The 18,949-nt window shown below is 39.5% G+C and overlaps 1 protein-coding gene across 1 annotated transcript in view; it reads right to left on the reverse strand.

Moving 5' to 3' along the window:
* Window positions 1-1,786: 1,786 nt before the first annotated feature.
* VTA1 (vesicle trafficking 1) overlaps window positions 1,787-18,949 on the reverse strand; it is a 45,380-nt gene continuing 28,217 nt past the window's right edge. The window contains exons 5-8 of the mRNA XM_042473391.1: window positions 15,370-15,478; window positions 10,963-11,139; window positions 9,428-9,508; window positions 1,787-2,859 (exon numbers count right to left, since the gene is read on the reverse strand). Coding sequence (XP_042329325.1) covers window positions 2,714-2,859; window positions 9,428-9,508; window positions 10,963-11,139; window positions 15,370-15,478 — 513 coding nt within the window. The 3' untranslated portion in view covers window positions 1,787-2,713. The remainder of the gene's footprint in view (window positions 2,860-9,427; window positions 9,509-10,962; window positions 11,140-15,369; window positions 15,479-18,949) is intronic.

Below are 18,949 nucleotides of genomic sequence, written 5' to 3' on the forward strand. Positions count from 1 at the left end.
TCTGTGGTAACAAGGAAATCCTTATCCCCTCTTGTTACATGTTGAAACAGAGACTAAATATCTTTCCAATGTTCAGCAGATAGAGACCGTTGCTTTATTTTGAAGCTTACAGTTGTTAAACATTTGGGAGACTGGCGGTTTTTTACATTTGAAATGTGGTGGGGTTTTTTTTCCACATTTGTTTGCTCCCTATGAGCTGTTGCAGCACAGAGACTAAAACTGACAATCAGACAATCTTTGGCAAAGAATTTGCTTCTTCCTGGGACTCTTTAGGTGACATTAGGGAAAACATTCCCCTTGAACCTCAGCTACATCATTTAGGAATACTGTCCTGCCTGACGAGACTGCAGTAGGGCTTAGAAAAGCACGTACGTGAAGCCCTTTGAAAACTCCCAAGTGCTATATAAATGACAACTATGAACTAGCTCAACTTTTGAGAACAGCAAGTAGATGTTTAGTATTTTCTTTGCAATCACAATGCTGAGATATTCAAATGTGAGTACTGTTTGCACTGTTGTTACACCGCAGCCCCAATCTGCCTTTTTGCTGGTTGAAAAAGGAGAGGCAAAGAGCCATTTCTTTTGGGCCAGCAAAAAGCTGGCTGTTTCGCCCTGTGGTGGTTGGAAGCCGACTTTACGGTGCTCCAGAGGTGTACGGCATATAAACACACCACCAGAGTGTCTGGAAGCCAGCTCCCATGTAAACAGCTGGGTGGCTTCTAGTTGGCTTGGGAGCCTTTTATGCTTTGGTGCTAAATGAGACCTGAAAGAACTGTTGGAAAAATATTGTAAAATGTTGGTAAACATTCAGAACAGTGATAGGATATACTTAGCTTACAGGTCTGATCTGGTCCATATCTCAATGGGGCCCACAGAGGGCCCCTGAATCATCTATCCCTACATTATCTCTCTGGTCCCAGACCCTGGCTGAACAGCTGGCTGGAGACAGTATCAACCTGGATGAGGGGGAATAGATCAAGTGTTTTAAACTTCTGGTACCATTTCACTGTCTTTTACTATGAACTACTTGGAGATTTTGCAATATTCTACAGAACAGAATTGTTATATCCAGCAGACTACAATTATTATAACCACGTTATTTTGAAGTTTCAGTAAAGGTGACCTGGGGAACTAGTGAGCTGGAGGAGTGTACCATACACTCTGTCCACACCCACTTGTTCGATCATCATCCATCTTGGAAGAACACAGATTGACCAGTTCCAATTTCCCATGGTGAAACAAACTGAACAGATTGTGCAGGGGAATTGTGAGCATGCTGAAATCCCAGTTCTTCTTTCCCTTATACTCTTCAGTATTTACCTGTAACCTCATGTTAAAGTTACATGAAGTTTTGAAATGGAATTACATCAATACTGTTGTGGCATTTGAATTTTACTGCATTATGTAATATTCAAGGTCAGTGACAGCATTATGTTGGTGTTTATTTTAATAAATAACTGGATGAGCACACAGTGCTTAATTCTACTGTTGGTTAATGGCTTATTCTCCTGAGAAGATAAGTGTTCAAGCTATCATGATAAGAATGACTTGCCATAAAATAGTCAGATTTGAAAAGGGGGGAGGGAGGGGTATTTATCCAGCTCTGTCACTATGATCTGTGTAAGATCACTAGAGACTGGTCTTTTACCCCTTCTGAAGAGGAAAAACCTGGACCATAGTTATTCACAGTCTCATAACTTCCACACCCCACATTTACACTACTATAAGGAATATTCAGAAGCAGCAATTGTATTTTCTGCACTGTTACTGTGATTCAGGACTGGGAATACATCAACAAGAACTATGTGTTTGAAACTGGACTATTTTATTCATTGTTAAAACTATATATATATATATACATATACATTTTGAAATTATATTAAGAATTCAGCATTACATGTAAAGGGTCAAATATGTTTTAATGTTATCTATAATCCAGCATTAGTTGAAAATTTTGATTTATGCAGCAAATTTACTGTTTGGGAATGGACACAAATAAAATATACTGTGAACAGCTCAACACCATAGTTGAGATATTTAATTAGAACAATGGCTTTTTTGTAAGGTATAGAGTTGAAACTATCAGCAGCTGGGTTTTAGATTTTGGATGCATCTTTCTTTTATACCCACAAAGAGAAAAAAAAAACCAAACACAGCAGATCATACAGCTTGACTGAATGCTGCAATCACAAATTATTAGGATGGTTTTCCCAAAATATCTTACAAATACTACCTACTTTTTCTACATTGATTTAACAGCACCTAAGAAAATGTCTCCTGCTTTCTCCTTCTGTTACAACAGAATCTGATGGTATATTCCTCCTCTTCTTATATTGTGAACTTACCCCTTAAATTGCATTTCCAAACAATTTTGTTTGATACTTGTGGCAAATACCTCCACCCTCACACCTCAAAATTATAAAAAAAAAAACAATAGCATAAAGGTCTGGACAGTTCACATCAATGGATCAGAAGTACTGTACTCAGAACTTGCACTGTGAGTTCAAATCATTTTCCTCAGATGGTTCCTGTTACTTTGTCAAGAAGTAAAGGCAGGCCATAGCTCCAGACTGTAGAAAGAATCTGATACAGAAGCAGATTTTGTTTTCTTGTCAGAGAAATCAAAAAGTTTTGTGTAACTGTGTTTGTTTGACAGGTTGAAGGTAGGAGTAATCGACTGTTAGTTCTTTAAGCATCAGTCAAAGACAAAGACCTCATTCTTTGCCTGTAGTCAGCAGCTTGAGGGCTTTTTGTAGATTCTGCACAGCAGTGCTTACATCTTCATATTGCAAAGCACTGCCAGCATATTTGCAGTATTTCTGGGCCTTGGCAAAGTCTTCAGGAGTCAAACGAGTTTCCCCTATGAAAATAAAGACCAAGATTCAAGGTCACTACATAACACACATATTTACTTAACTACTTGAAATGAATGGCTAATATCAATTGTGAATACTGAAGTTGCCTGATACCCTTAATGAGAAAGCTAATACTTTGAGAGAGATTTGCCCTTTATCGGAAGCCACTAAGGAAAGCTTTTAAAAACTCCAGTCAGCTAAAGCATCATCATGTTACAATCTGCACAAAGATGAAGGACAATGCCTCATGCTTTAACCTTACATTTCCCCTTTCCCCCCTCAGCTGGGAACACAACTGAGGCCATTCATGCTGCCTCTGCATAATTTGTCTAGATAGGGGAACATCCCTGTTACAAATACACTCATTCAGCAATGCAAGATATGCACACTGTTGCTGCATTTTCTTTTTCCTGGCAGGTGAAAGAGAGCCAGACCTGTATTTTGTATTAATAATGCAGCAGCAACTTGGTACAAACAGTGGAATATTTTTAGTAAGGAAAAACATAAGGAATGTGCTCAGTTAAAACAAAAATATATTCATCTACATTTAGTATCTTGGATGGCCAAAAAGACAAAACAAATGGCTCCTTGAACTAGACATTCCCTGAAAGTCAAGTTGACTAAATTAAGCCTGCCCAAGTAGTTAATGCCTCGCTACAGCAAGTCAGGTTTCCATCTTGCCAGTGATGAGGCCATTATTGGGGGGTAAATAAAATTAAAAAATCCTCCTAGATAGCTCTTCCATAATGGAGAGCTGCTGTCAGTCTCCAATATTCCATTTTTGGGCAAGATTCTAAAGCATGTGGTGGAGTTCCTGGATGAAACGTATTATCTAGATACATGTCACTCTGGCTTCAGGCCCAGCTATGAGACAAAAACAGCTTTGGTTGGGCTAACTTAACTGATTTAGGAGTTTTTTGACACACACACACACACACACACACACACACATATGCAGGGAACTAGGTAAGAGGAGTGTGATGGAATCTGGGGGCATAGCTTTACAGTGGCTCTGGTCTGTCTTGTTGGGGTGGCCGTCTTCTTGTTATATTATATATTATATTACTTCTGTATTTGTTGGCTTTCTTCACTGTACAGCTCTCCCATTAATATATTATGATGGGGATTGGGTGATCCTAACTTTAGTATTCAGTGTTGTATCTTTGTACTACACAGTGAGAAAGCCTGAAATATAGGCATTTAGGGTAGTTTTCACAAACATTTAAATTAGGAGTAATGAAGTGTGGTCTTGCAGATATGGATGACTTTCTATTCCCATCATTCTTCATTACTAGCCAGGGTGGCTGAGGCTGATAGCAGGTGAAGTTCAACAATATTCAGGGGGCCAAAGGTTCCTCAACCCCAATTTAAAAATGCTGTCACTCTGTTATGTTGTACAATCCTGTGTGTTTACTTGGAAAAAATTCCAGTGAGGCTTACACCTTATGTTTAGGACTGCAGCCTTAATTTCATTTTTCAAAGATGTATAACTGAAAACTTATCCTGATGTTACAGGATGAAATCTGATGAGAGATAAATTCAACATTCAGCTCCAACTGGAGCAGACCCACTGAATCAGTGCAATTTATTTCCATTGCTAACAAGTTCCCATTGATGCAGTGGGCTTACTCTAGTTGGGACTAAATTGAATTCATCCCAGGAACTTTTACATTTATGGACATATTACATAACTGTAATTCATTCACCATTTGAGTTACTTCTACTGTTGAAGAACTAGATTTATTTATGCAATTAGTGTTAAGTGTCAAATATGGTGATTATTTATTTATTTATGTTATTTTGGTTTTGTTCTAATGAAGTTAGTGAGTTGGATTTGAATATTTCCTTCTGTGACTGGAAGGAGTCTGCCTTTGATAGATGGACACATTCCACTGGTGGAAGCTTCTTCTGGTGTGAGGAAGGGAAACTTTATAATCAACCCAATATATTTGACAACTGTCAATGGGCTAGATCTTGTTTTGTTCAGTTCACAGCCCAACCTTTTTAACAACTTATAAAAATACACAGCAGGCAATATTCACTTCATTGCACACCACTCCAACTGTTCCTGTGAAAAATACTAAATTTCTGTCAACTGTAAGTTTAATACTGAATCTGAAGGGTTTATTTTATACAGTTATATTTGTAATATGCAGCTGGATATCCAGACGTTTAAGTCCACATTTCGCTTGTAAGATCTGGTCAGTGGTGACCTCCTTCCATTTGAAAAAACACAGCAAGAACAAATTACCCCAAAGACTGTCTCAAGCACATTTTGTTTTTTTATATGAAGATGCCAAAAGCAACTTGAAAATCATTCTTTTAGAAAACAGAGAAGGCATCAGTCCAGTATTCAACTGATTTTTTTTGGAACAAAGCCTAAATTAACCAATCTAATCTTATTTTTACAGTACCTACTCTATTACATGTTCTATTGGCAACAGGCCTTTTTATTATTGAGGCCTACTTCAGATATCATTATAGTAACATATCAGGAAAAGGGTTTACCATTATTTGTAAATGACCAAGAAAAAGCTGGAAATATTTCAAAAAAGGAGCATTTAGAAACATGAGAGTTAAGTATATATGGTAGATTCTTTTCATCTGCATCAATTGAAAGAACTGGATTCTGAAATACCAAAAATATTGACATATGGGTAAAGCTGTGCCTTATGCAGCCTAGAAAAAGCCAGACTCTCTGCAAATCCAAGGATAATATTAGTATAGTAGTTATATTCATTTCTGCAATGTAACAGTCCACAGTTAACTTCCACCAGCTATGGATCTTTCAGCTAAACAGTTTGGAACCTGATATAGAAGCTGAAATGGATTTAGGTCAGGGATAAAGAAATTAGGCTAGTGAGGAAGGAAAGCAGTTTAATGTGTCTGACAAAACGTGTAACTATTTAAGAACTAGCTATTTAAGAACTGTGGAGAATGGCAGGATATCAAAGCAAATCACTGTAAAAGCAGCACAAGATATCTCCCTTGATGTCCCAGACAATCTGGTTATGTATCTAGACCAGGAGGTCCCAAATTTGGGCCCACAGATGTTTTGGAGTGCATTTTCTAGAAGCCCTAGGTTGTATGGCCAATGGATAGGAATGCTGGGAGTTTAAATTCAACAGTCTCTTTAGAACCACTCATCTAGATTTTACCTAAGGTTTGATCAACTCTAAAGACTTGATTTACCAGGAAGTGACATCTTTTGGAATGCCCACTATGCTGGGGCACAGGTGGAAATTGGAGAGGAACAGACAGGCAGGAAAGAGCAGCTAGAGGTTGATTCCATCCAGAGGGCTGTGAGATTGCAACAACATGATGTTGTCCTGATGCTGACCCCTGTCGCGGTCTCAAATGGACTACCGCAAGGAGTGGAAAAGATCAATTCCTTTTGGGGCTGGGTTTGGGCAACCCCGGTGTGGCTTCCACATGGGTTGGGGGTGTGCATCATCGAAATGTCACACCCCCAAGCCATGTGGAAGCTGGCTTTTTACATCCATCTGTTTTGGGTCATAATTGGGTTTTATGTTTTTATATTACTGCATTCTGTTATTGTGTGGCATACAACTATGATGAACGAGTAAATGCTTTTATATGTTTTTGTGTAGGCTATTCGAGTATAGGTTTCTAGAACACTTTTATTTTTATTATTTATTTATTTTATTTATATGAAGATTTCCTCCTGGCACTGGACCAAAGGCAGCTCATAAAAAGGCTAAAACAAGATAAGCTAAGAACATTATAGGGAATACTTAAAATATAATTGACCAAGTTATCATATTTAAAAATCATTACATTTTAAAAAGTATTACTACAATAATATTACAATATTACAATAATAGCTGATAATCTGAGATTGTTATACTGTCATCCACAGAAGAAAAAACATTGCCTCTTCTCTGATACATAACTAACATGTCAGGTCCTTTTGAAAATCTGTATGCGGATGTGTGGGCATGAAAAGCCAGTATGCTTGTTTTCAGTATACTGATCACAGCCAGGCTTTTCTTAGGAAGTCTCCGGCAAATGGCACACTGGTGAAAAGCATACATAGGCCCTTGGTATCTATTGGGGTTTGGTTCCAGGAGCCCCATGGATACTAAAATCCATGGATGTTCAACTCATATTAAATACAATGGATAGTATAAATGGTTTCCCTTATATAAAATGGCAAAAATTAAGGTTTGCTTTTTGGAATTTATATTTTTAAAAGATATTTTCAAGTGTGGATATATGAATCTGTGGATAGACACCATTGCTATGGAGGGCCAACTGTACCAGTTGTTATGTATCATAGTGGGTAACATTTGGTGGTGTTGGCTGGGGAGTGGGAACAGCAACTTGCTGCAGGTTGCACCAACCCTCCTTACCCCTAAGAGCTCAGTAAAAAAGAAAAACAAAACAGGAAGTACCCATTTGATCTCTTCCAATTTTGATTTTTCATTTATGGACTGGAGTTGTGGAGGACTCCTGATGTGGCAAAACCCAAACCAATTGCTTCTGAGGCACTCTAGAAGTAGTAAAAATCATTTGTTTCCTTTGTTTTATTTCTCAGGAGAGGAGAAAGTATGTTATTAAAAAGCCTTGGGAGGTCATGTGTGACCGATGGGACCCATTCCATCAGCCCCATTATGGAACTTCTGGGTCTCTAATATATTTTATCACCTACCATTTGACTAGTTTCCAAGCTACTGGGGCATGCATATAGATGCCAGAATTGTAAACATGTTTTGGAACTGGGAAACATCCAAAGTATTATGTCATACCTTTCAGATGTGGATGATACATATTGCCTTATTGGGCCCTTCTCACTCAACAGAACTAACTGTTCATCCATGGCAACATTCCCATATATTACAAAACACACAAAACAGATTTAAGTGTGGAGTGGGAGCAAAATGCCTTCAAAACATGTTCTAGGATTAAAAATTCAAAATGACCTGAATAGACTAGAAAGCTGGGCCACAGCTAATAAAATGAACTTCGACAGGGAGAAATGTAAGGTACTGCACTTAGGGCGAAAAAATGAAATGCACAGATATAGGATGGGGGACACCTGGCTTAAGGAGACAACATGTGAAAGGGATCTAGGAGTCCAAGTAGACCACAAGTTGAACATGAGTCAACAGTGCGATGCAGCAGCTAACAAGGCCAATGCGATTTTAAGCTGCATCAATAGAAGTTTAGTGTCTAGATCAAGGGATGTAACAGTGCCACTATATTCTGCTCTGGTCAGGCCCCCCTGGAATATTGTGTCCAGTTCTGGGCGCCACAATTCAAAAAGGACATTGAGAAACGAGCGTGTCCAAAGGAGGGCGACTAAAATGGTGAAAGGTCTGGAAACCATGCTCTACGAGGAACGACTTAGGGAGCTGGGTATGTTTAGCCTGGAGAAAAGAAGGTTAAGGGGTGATATGATAGCTCTGTTTAAATATTTGAAGGGATGTCATATTGAGGAGGGAGCCAGCTTGTTTTCTGCTACTCCAGAGAGTAGGACCCGGAGCAATGGATGCAAGCTGCAGGAAAAGAGATTCCACCTCAACATTAGGAGGAACTTCCTGACAGTAAGGGCTGTTCGACAGTGGAACACACTTCCTGGGAGTGTAGTGGAGTCTCCCTCCTTGGAGGTCTTCAAACAGAGGCTGGATGGTCATCTGTCGGGGATGCTTTGATTTGGATTTCCTGCATGGCAGGGGGTTGGACTGGATGGCCCTTGTGGTCTCTTCCAACTCTATGATTCTATGATTCTATGTTTTGTGCAAAATGACAAAATAAATTCGGACCCAGTTATGGGGGCTCACACAAAATTTTCTATCTAGGAAAAGGTTTTAAAAATTTAGCTTTGTAAACAAGTTTTGTACACAAGATCTGGTTGCTTCTCAAGGCATTTTCTGTCAACACATGGCTACTGAGCAGAGTCTCACACAGGCTAGCTCTATCAGAAGAAAGAACAGCAAAGGAACTATGCTGCACACAATCCACTAATCCTAACTTGCGTAATGCTGACTAGTCTATCAATGTTTTGATTCTACAATAAACTGGAAGAATAAGCATATTAAACATTTAATATATACTAGTAGCAGGCAATGTAAATCTGACCAGCCAAATTTGGAACTCATACAACTGCCAACACAAGTTTTTATGTATATTTTTATAGTGGTTAAAGTACTCTAGCCTTAGCCAAGCTCCCAAAGTTTCTCCTTTCCTCCCTGAGAAAACAATGCCTTCTTGGTTAGATTTTGTTATCTGACTAAATATCCAAGGCTGGTGAATGTGTGTGTATTTCTGAGAGTGCTTTCAAATATAATTTCTTCAAGACTATCTTGATGTAACATCATCATTTATGAACAAAACAGGAACGTCTAATATAAATGAGTATTTTAATGTTAGCAATGCTTTTGCTGCTGTATTGACATCACTCAAATTATTGTCTCTTTTTTAAAACAATGGTTGTTAGGTGAATGCATTCCACTTGCTTTCAGCTACTCAGGTGTTTACAGCTCTGTGTAAAATTCTGCAGCTAATGCTTTTCGTATGTTGTAAACTGATACAGAAAAACAAAAATCTTACCTCCAGGCTGGACATTATAAAGTGAAGGGTCTACAATTGGAATATTTTGAGGAGTGGGTTGAACTGTACTGCTTGTAACACCTGTGGGTAACAAAAAGAAACAAATCCTATTTATTTATTTCACATAGCTGTGCTCCAGTTCAACTTATTTCACAAGTTGCTGCGAGATGTGTAAAGCATACCACAGAAACAATATGAATTGGTTTAAAAATTAAACATGAAAATGTAATTGATATACAGTGTCTATAATCTTCTGTGATTTTATCGTAATTGCAATGGAGGTGTACGTTTAAAATTTCAACATAATTTCAAAAAGAGAACATTAAACCCATAATTTATGAGTTATGAGGCATACATTATTAGCATATTTCATTAAATATTTGATATCCATTTGTGCCTTTAGTAATTCAATTACACAAACATGCAAAAGGTGGTATTAAGCAATATAAACATGACAGAATTACATACCACACAAAGTGGAGAACAAGAAAAAGGGACCATACAAGCTACCCTCTTTTGTTTTCATATACATCCCCCTCTATGATAACTGTACTGGAAGAAGACTGGAAGGAAACAATTAGGCTCCTTCTTTGGGAAAACCCAAGTCAGTATTTTAAATAGCAACAGCCATGGCAATGAATCCTTCTACTACTTATAAAATGTAAGTACAGAAATACAGGAAGAAGGAAATCCCACTGTTCAGTGATGTGTTTGTCAAAGTTGCGCCAATTTGCAGATGGTTGAATCCGCTGCTCACTAGCTTGCCAATATGGCAGACTCATTGTAGCATATTATTCAACGGCGCTTGTGTGTACATGGACATATGCACATCACCACAACTGAGAAACATGGGCCTTGAGTGCCTGCATTTTGTCTCATCTGAGAGGGATCCCAGAACTCAGAACCCTCACAGATGGGAAGGTCCCACAGTATTAAAATTAAAAGTAGAATAAAACTTCACCATCCAGGATACTCTCTCACTGAACATAAAGTAGTGACTATACATCAAAGTAACTTCAATCTGAGAGGCTGTCAAGTAACAATTCATTAAGCAACTCTTGTCTATCACCAGTATCTTGAACTGGGATAACTCTTATCACATTAAATTTGTTAACTGGTCCACCCAGTGCCAGAATATTTGGTCAACTAGCAACTGTTGTGGGGATGACCAATACTAATAAAGTGATTGTCACAGTCAGTAAGTACTCTCTACATTTAATTGCTACCTCACTGAATACAATCTCACACTCTGACTAACACTATAGTACATGAAATCTTAAGCTAGAATAAATTTGTTAGTCTTCACAATGCTATTGCAGCCTTTTTCAAAATGATTTTACAGACAAATAATAACTGCAATTCCACCTTATACTACACTGGTTAAGGGCACAATTCAGTGTTATGCTGTAGTTCCCTTTCATTTCACTGGTTCTGAACAGAAGATGAGAGACCTCTTCACTTAATCTTCACATTACTATATATTCAGTAAATCTATTGAAAGTTACTGCTGAAACGTACATTATAAAATAGCATACCTGTGCTGTGAGGCACTTCAGCAGGAGTGTTAGCTGGAGCATGAGCACCAGGTGGGATTTGTATGCCAGTGTAATTGCTTGTGGGCACGTTGCTTGTGGGCACGTCAAAGGTGGATGATGATGGTTGTGATTCTTGGTTAGGTAAAGCTGGAGAGCTAACGTCCTCATTTTCATCATCTAGTAAATAGAAAACAGGGACTTGCTGATTATTTTAATGAACTACCACTGAAATTATTTAGATTTATAAATATGTGATATACTGAAAACAGATGTCTTCCCAGCTAACGTACTTCACAAGGTTACTTGTGATGATAAATGGAAGACATCCTGGAAGATTAATGGCTCAGCTGCATATATACAAATAAGAAAAATGTTAGGATAAAAGCTTCCCCATGTATAGTCAATATACACCAGCTGCATAAAACCATTCACTGGAGTATCATGTAAGGATGTCAGTGCAATTCTAGTCACTTAAAATACACTGCAAGAGAATAAGATGCTATGACGGCACAATGACTCTGTTTGAAAGACTGTCAGCAACAACTGCTGCTTGTCCATCAGGTGCTGTGCATGTGCTATTTGGTGATTACTTTGCTACAAAGCAACTGGCCATGTAGTTTAATATACATATTGCAGAATAAAGTGGTTATTCCGGGGTCATTTTGTGTCTGAGTTTTACTTTACAGTATGGTTTTCATGAATTACAGGGAGAACACCACTTTGTGAAAATATGGCATTCTGTCAAGCTATAGAAAATGAGTTTCAGTCTTTTTCAACACTTGTCTTTTTCCACTTGCAAGAGAAGGAAGAAAGTGAGCAAGCAGAAAGGAATGGGGGAAGTCCTCCAGCACACTTAAACAATGCTGCTTTTCTTTCTCATTTGCACAAAGCAGGAATTATGAGACGTTCTCAGGGTATTTTGGAATACAAATCCTTTTCCATATGAACTTTGGCACTACAAGACCCTAAAAGTTGTAGCTTATATATCACATACAATACAACTTTAAGAACATACTGCAAAACTGATTTTACTGTTTTTTTTAATCGCAGATAGAATAAAACTAAATGATTATTATATCTATCAACCCACTGCTTTAAAGGAGTTATCAATCTCACCCAAACAGGTAGTAAATTTTTAAAAATGCAGGGTTACATGCACTTCAGTTCAGCTTAATGCAAGTCAAAAACACTACTAATGAATGCAATACTTCAGTTATATATTTTTAAAATCAAGTGTTAAGTGTAACATACTCAGCAGTCAGTTTTCAGAGAGATTATGTATTTAAAAATTGCTCCTGATCCAGGACATGATCTTGGATGGAGTTGTTAACTAGTTTATAAAGACCTGGCTGGGTAAAATAGTCTGTCTGTGTGTGTTTAACCTGTTCCAAATTTGTCCCCCTAGGTCTCAGTGGAGAAGCAGGCTGGGAATTGGGAAGGTAGAGTTGCAGTAGTCTCTTGGGATTCCATCTCCCTCACCAGATGCCCAGTCTCACAATGCTGAATTTGAATATGTGTACTTAAAGGTTGGAGGCTGGGAAATAGGGATTCTGTTGGTGGACTGCTCACCCTGCTGAAGCAGTCTCCCTTCCTGATGGTGCTGAGTCCCTGCAGCTATGTATTGGGGGGCTTCGACAGTCAGGTGGAAACTACTATGCCTGGAGCAGCTCAGGACTTCATGTCCACCATGACAACCATAGGTCTCTCCCAAGTTGCATCTGGTGCCATCCGTGCTGTAGGACACACTCAGGACTATTTTCTGCATAAGGTTAGATGATGGTGATCTGAATGTGAAGGAACTTTCCACAATTCCATTGTGAAGGACAGACCATTACAGTGGTGCCTCGGGTTACGAAATTAATTCGTTCCGCCATTCCTTTCGTAACCCGAAAATTTCGTAACCCGAAACACTTTTCCGTTAGCACTGGAAAGCCTATAGCTGCACTTTGCAGCATTTGAATTTCGCGCCGAAATGAATTTCGTAACCCGAAAAATATTTCGTAACCCGAAACAGTTTTTGCCAATCCAACTTTTTCGTATCCCGGAAATTTCGTAACCCGATCATTTCGTATCCCGAGGCACCACTGTATCTGGTGGGGTTTGGACTAACTGGATTTCAGACATAAAGGGGTGGGGGTTGATTAATACAGTATGTCATGGATCAACAAGTTTATGGATCCAGATGGATTCCTGATAGCTCCTGGGAATTTCCCTGTTATCTTAGCAGGTGAATCCTTGGCTGATCTTATGAATAGGGAAATGGCTAGGGCAGTAGACACAACTGTTCCTAAAAAGCGGGCCTGGAGCTCACAGAGTGGAGCCAAGCAAGGGCCTCGGTTCCCTAGGGAGCTGGTGGTGATGAAGGGAGTGAGATGGAGACTAGAGTGACAATGAAGGAAGACTCAGAATCTGACTGAACATGGGCTAGAGCTCATTGAAAAGCCTATGCTGTGACAATGGTACCAGCTAAGAAATCGTTCATTGCCAACCACTGTATCCCCAGTATCATCCAGAGAAGCTGTGTCTAGTGGACACAATGGAAGCCCCCAGGCTGTTTGAAGGTGAATGACGTAGCAGTGGAAGAGGCAAAGAGACAAGGCCAACCACCTATCACATCGTCTTCCTCGTCCTCTGCTGCTTTGTTCATCTTCAAGTGGCATGGGGGTTTTTGCAGGTGGGCGGCCTTATCTCTTTGCTGTGTCTCCGACTCTTCCACTACATCGGCCATTAGCAACAATGGAAACCCCCCCAAGCTGCCTGAAGATGGACGATATGGTGGAGGATGAGGAGGAGGCAGCAAAGAGATGAGGCTGCCTGCCCACCGCATCCTACTCCTTGTCCTCTGCCACATCATTCATCTTCAAACAGCCTGTGGGCTTTGATGGGCAGGCAGCTTTGTCTCTTTGCCGCATCCTCTTCCTTCTCCGCTGTATCATTCATCTTTGAGCAACCTAGGGCTTCCACTGTTCCTAATGGCTGCGGTGGCAGCGGCAGATGAGGCAAAGGGACAAAAACGCCACCCACCAAACACCCTGGCCGCTTAGAGGTGAATGACATAACAGAGGAGAAGAGGCTGTGCAGCTCTGCTGCATGCTCGCTGGCACCAAGTTGAGATTGCAACCTAGCCTGGAAATCCCCTCCTGGTCTCATGTAAACTTAGGCCCGAGGAAGCCTCCGCAAAAGGTGGTGGCGTGCGCTGAATGACTTTTGGGGGTCCAGGAGCAATGGGCCTGGAGCTCACACGTGGAGCCCGGGAACAAAGAAGGACTTTGTGGGGGGACTCCTCTTGACTACTGTGAGTCTATTTTAAATATTTTACTTGTTACAAGTTTATTTTACTTATCCTCCCATCCCAATTCCTTCAAGCCCTCGTATTTTATTTGCATTGGTCTTTCAAACTGTGAGCTTCTTTGAGCCTATTGCCCCCAATGGCAGTGAGGCAATCATATTTGCCACTTGACATATCCACAGGTCTTACAAAAACCCCAATTTTGCCCCCAAAATGTATCCTCAACTTATACATGAGGCCGATCTATAGTTGAGTATAAACGGTACTATTACTGCTTTTCATTCATATGAGCACTTTTGCTTTCATTGGCAGTAGTAATGAAAAATGAGACTGGCTAACTTTATATGAGGTGGCTGGATAAAGCACTGACAGTACCTTTCCTCTTATATCTTTCAGGTGTAAGAAGGACTTTAAAAGCAAACATGCTAGCTAATTATTTAGCGGAAAGGTCTGGAACATTCCAGGGGTGAGAGGAAGCTCACAGAGCAATCACAGTGGAAGTTGTGAATTTAACTTCCATGATACAGATACTGGCAGGAATGTGTAAAAGTATTGTCACTGAAGTGCCAGCTATCAACAAATATAAACCTGCTCTGGCACTTAATATAACTAAGAGACATTTGCAAGGTTTCTGCATCTGCTACAGATGTAGAACTGGCTAACAGTATTCAACACAAAGAAAATATCTCTTCCCTTTGCCTGACAGGAGGGAGTAAGACTACCCTTACAGAATTGAGTGTCAAACAGAGATGATGTGCATCACAGATAACATGCTGGCACATTCCATTTCAAGTCTACCAATTATCTGTCAAGTCTGCACATCAATGACACATCCACTCAGATCTCTACATGCTGGTAAGTAGAAAAGGGAAGCACTAGCATCTTTCTGAAGAAAACGATGTAATTCTCTCTTTTGCAGCAAAACTGGCCCTTCCTTGAACGTAAGGGCTCCTTCTGTTTCCAGAAGAGATTGAGATGCAGCAAAGACTCCTGCTAGAATGGTTAAGTGTGTGTGGTGGTGATGGTGGGGGAGTAGATGGAGAGAGTTTCAGTGATTTTGCTTCTGGGTCTAACCAAAATAAATTGGATCTATATGCAATATTTGAAACAAGGATTACAGAATTCTCCTTCCAATCCAATAGGTCCAGACTGTGGAGTCTCTCCATTCTTTAGACAATTATGAATATAAGCTGCCTTCCATCTGGCATATTTTCTGTGCTGAACATTCTAGAAAAATAAAGATAAAATTAAAGTTAAATTATTTAATTTCTTAGTCTGTGGAAGTCTGTAATTAAAAAGTAAAGGTAAGCAAATGTCATTATTTATACTTTTATAAGATTCTGCTTTTCTTCTGTTTCTGTGTATTAGTTACCACCATTAAATGTCTTTGGACTAGTCTTCTAGCTGGATGTTTTATAGAAACTCATTTTAAAAAAGATATTTCAGTTTTCTAGTAAGATTTGTTGATAGTAACACAACATAATATGCCCTAATGAAATACAGACATGCTAATTAGCAACAGGTTCTGAAAATATTTACCTCCTTCTTTCAAAAGGATCAATGAGTATGATAGGCTAAAATGCTTTTCTTAATTTAATTTGTATGGCATTCTGAGGCCCTATAATCATGATGTGCAATTGTGTTTTATACCATTTTGGAATGAAAAGAATTTAATACATATCTGTACATATTCTGAGCAAGTCTAGAAATAAGTACTTTAAAAAGATGAGATAAAAATGTATTATATAGTTAGCCTTAGTGGTGTAGTGGTTTGAACATTGGACTCTGGAGGTTCAAATCCCCGCTTGGCCATGGAAACCCACTGGGTGACCTTGGTTAAGTCACACTCTCAGCCTCTGAAGAAAGCAACAGCAAATAAAAAAACAAAACAAATCAAAAAACCAAAAAACCTTCTAAAGAAATCTTGCCAAGAAACAACAGTAATAGGTTCACTTTAGGATCGCCAGACACCAGAAACTATTTGTACACAATGATGACAACAACAGAACAACCATCAGTTGCACACTACTTTCTGACTTCTCACCCCAATTATCATAAGTGCTTAACAGTGAGGGGTGGAGACAAAGATGATGTTTGTAAAGACCAAAGATAGTGGCTTGAATCCTCTATCGTAGTTACAAATGCTTAATCCAGAGTTACGCAGTTGTGGACCGTTACATATTCATGACTATTATGTATTCACTAGTTTAGAGTCTATGTAGAGACTGTGAAAATATCTAGTCCCTACTTCCCGGACAGCAGCAGCTGAGATCAACAGAGGTCTATTGTCTATTGATCAGTAAGCACCTGGCTGAAATTTCTAGTCCCCTGTGGTGCAACCCATCTTCAGTGTGAGGGGGATTGCAACAGGTGTCTTTCTTCTGCATGACACACCAGAGATTGCTCATGGGAAGGGGCAGAAATGGCAGTCAGGTCTTTCAGTTGCAGTGGCTGCTTTGGGCATATGAGGGGCTTTGGGCCAGAGTTCATTGTGCAGCCCCAATTAGAGTGCTTATGCATACATATCTCCCGTACAGGATTTTAGCCGTTGAACATGTTTAGGGCACGTTTTAAATAGCATTTCAATTATACTTAATTTATAGTACATTCAATGATATGTGGGAGTAACATTATTTATTTATTTATTTATATCCCACTCTTTTCCCAGGACTGGGACTCAGAGCGGCTTCGCAGCATTAAAAAACAAACAAACAAACAAACAAACAGTACAATTTAAAACATTTTTAAAATAAATAAATAAATGACGTACATTAAAAAAATGATTAAACTAGTCCAACATTCCAGCCTGTCCTTATAGTAATTCCTTAAAAGCCTGTTTGAACAGGTAGGTCTTCGCCTGCTGTCGGAAAGCCATCAAGGAGGGAGCCGTTCATATCTCCCTGGGCAGGGAGTTCCAGTGTCTAGGGGCAGCCATTGAGAAGGCCCTCTCTCGTGTCCCCACCAACCGTGTTTGTGATGATGTTGGGACAGAGAGAAGGGCTTCCCCAGAGGATCTTAGAGTCCAGGCCGGTTCATACCAGGAGAAATGGTCTGCCAAATAGTGTGGACCTGAGCCATGAAGGGCTTTGTAGGTTATAACCAGTACCTTGAATTGTGCCTGGAAACAAACTGGCAGCCAATGAAGCTGTTTCAACAGGGGAGTTGTATGGTCTCTGTAATCTGCCCCTTTTAACAGCCTGGCAGCAGCTCTTTGAACCAGTTGAATTTTCCAAACACTTTTCAAAGGTAGTCCTATGTAGAGCCCATTACAGTAGTCCAAATGGGATGTAACCAAGGCATGTACCACCGTGGTAAGGCTTCTCAAGGAACGGGCGCAGTTGGCACACAAGTTTTAAATGTGCGAAAGCACTCCTGGCCACAGCAGAGACCTGGGCCTCCAAGTTCAAAGCTGAGTCCAAGATTACCCCCAAACTGCGAACCTGTGTCTTCAGGGGGAGTGTGACCCCATCTAACACAGGCTGGATCCCTATTCCCCGATCTGCCTTCTGACTGACCAGGAGCACTTCTGTCTTGTTTGGATGGCAGATCGGGGAAAATATCTCCCTAAAATATCTTAGATGTTACCCAAAGTAAGACTTTTTCAATTTTATAATCTTTCTGTACTAGCTTAGAGACAGTACCTAGCTGTGCAACACTTATTTTACATTCAGTCAAAAGCTCAATCCAGTAAAATTTAGAAAGAGATAAATTCCATTCCATGGATTTCATTACAGCTAACTTTCTTAGATTGTGTTCAAATTCTACTATCCCTTCTGTGATTAGTAGTGCCTGACATATTGTACATACAATCAAAAATCAAAAAAGAGAAGTTGTAAATAAAGCAATAATATCCAGCACATATTCAGCAGAGACAGCAGTTAATTACATAGAATCAAGGAGGTTTTGCTGTTTAATAACTATTATAGATATTGGTGACTAGAATATGGGTGTTAGTGCCTAGCTAGGAAAGTACTTTGTTTTTGACATTAACTTATAGAATAACTGATATTTATCTGAGAATTATATCTTTTTAATTCCTGACCCTTTAGATTTGTCCTGGAAAGTTGCAAACCTTAAATAAAAGCATAGTACCAGGTCTTGAAGATGTTTAAGGAGTTAACTCTATACACAGAATATGTGTGTTCATCAGTTTTTCATCCATTTCCCTTTCCTTCTTAGCCCCCTGCATCAGAGCTCAACCCATTCAAGAGGTTGCCCTGACCTTCAGTGGAAGAAAGGGGGGGCTTTCCATTAGCCCATTTCTTCTGGCACCTGGCAGAATGCAAAATCTTTGAATAACAACGAACTTTGAAAGAGGTAATGATTCTCAAGTGATATCTGTAGGCTGTTTTCCCCCACTAGGACTGAATATTTGGAAACCAGATAAATGTATTAACTTGATAAAAGAGTAATAGACTGAGGCCCCGAGATTCCCTTCTCTTCAGTTTTTCCAATCATGCCTTTGGCAATTCAGAATTCTTTGGGGTTAACTAGTTCAAGTTTGTTTTCCAGCACTACAGACTTGCAATGTGCTGCTTCCCACTGAATAATCAAGAGCTGTTGGAAAACAGACAGCATTTGTGAAACTTCTCTCTCTTTCCTTGGCTCTTGCTGTTATGCAGCAATTAACAATATGCAAGCTTCGAAGTTTTCTACTTTTTTTTTAATTTCTAGAAGGTGGTTCTTTCCTAGATAAAT

The sequence above is a fragment of the Sceloporus undulatus genome, chromosome 1, assembly GCF_019175285.1.
Source record: "Sceloporus undulatus isolate JIND9_A2432 ecotype Alabama chromosome 1, SceUnd_v1.1, whole genome shotgun sequence".
NCBI classification, from domain to species: Eukaryota; Metazoa; Chordata; class Lepidosauria; order Squamata; family Phrynosomatidae; genus Sceloporus; species Sceloporus undulatus.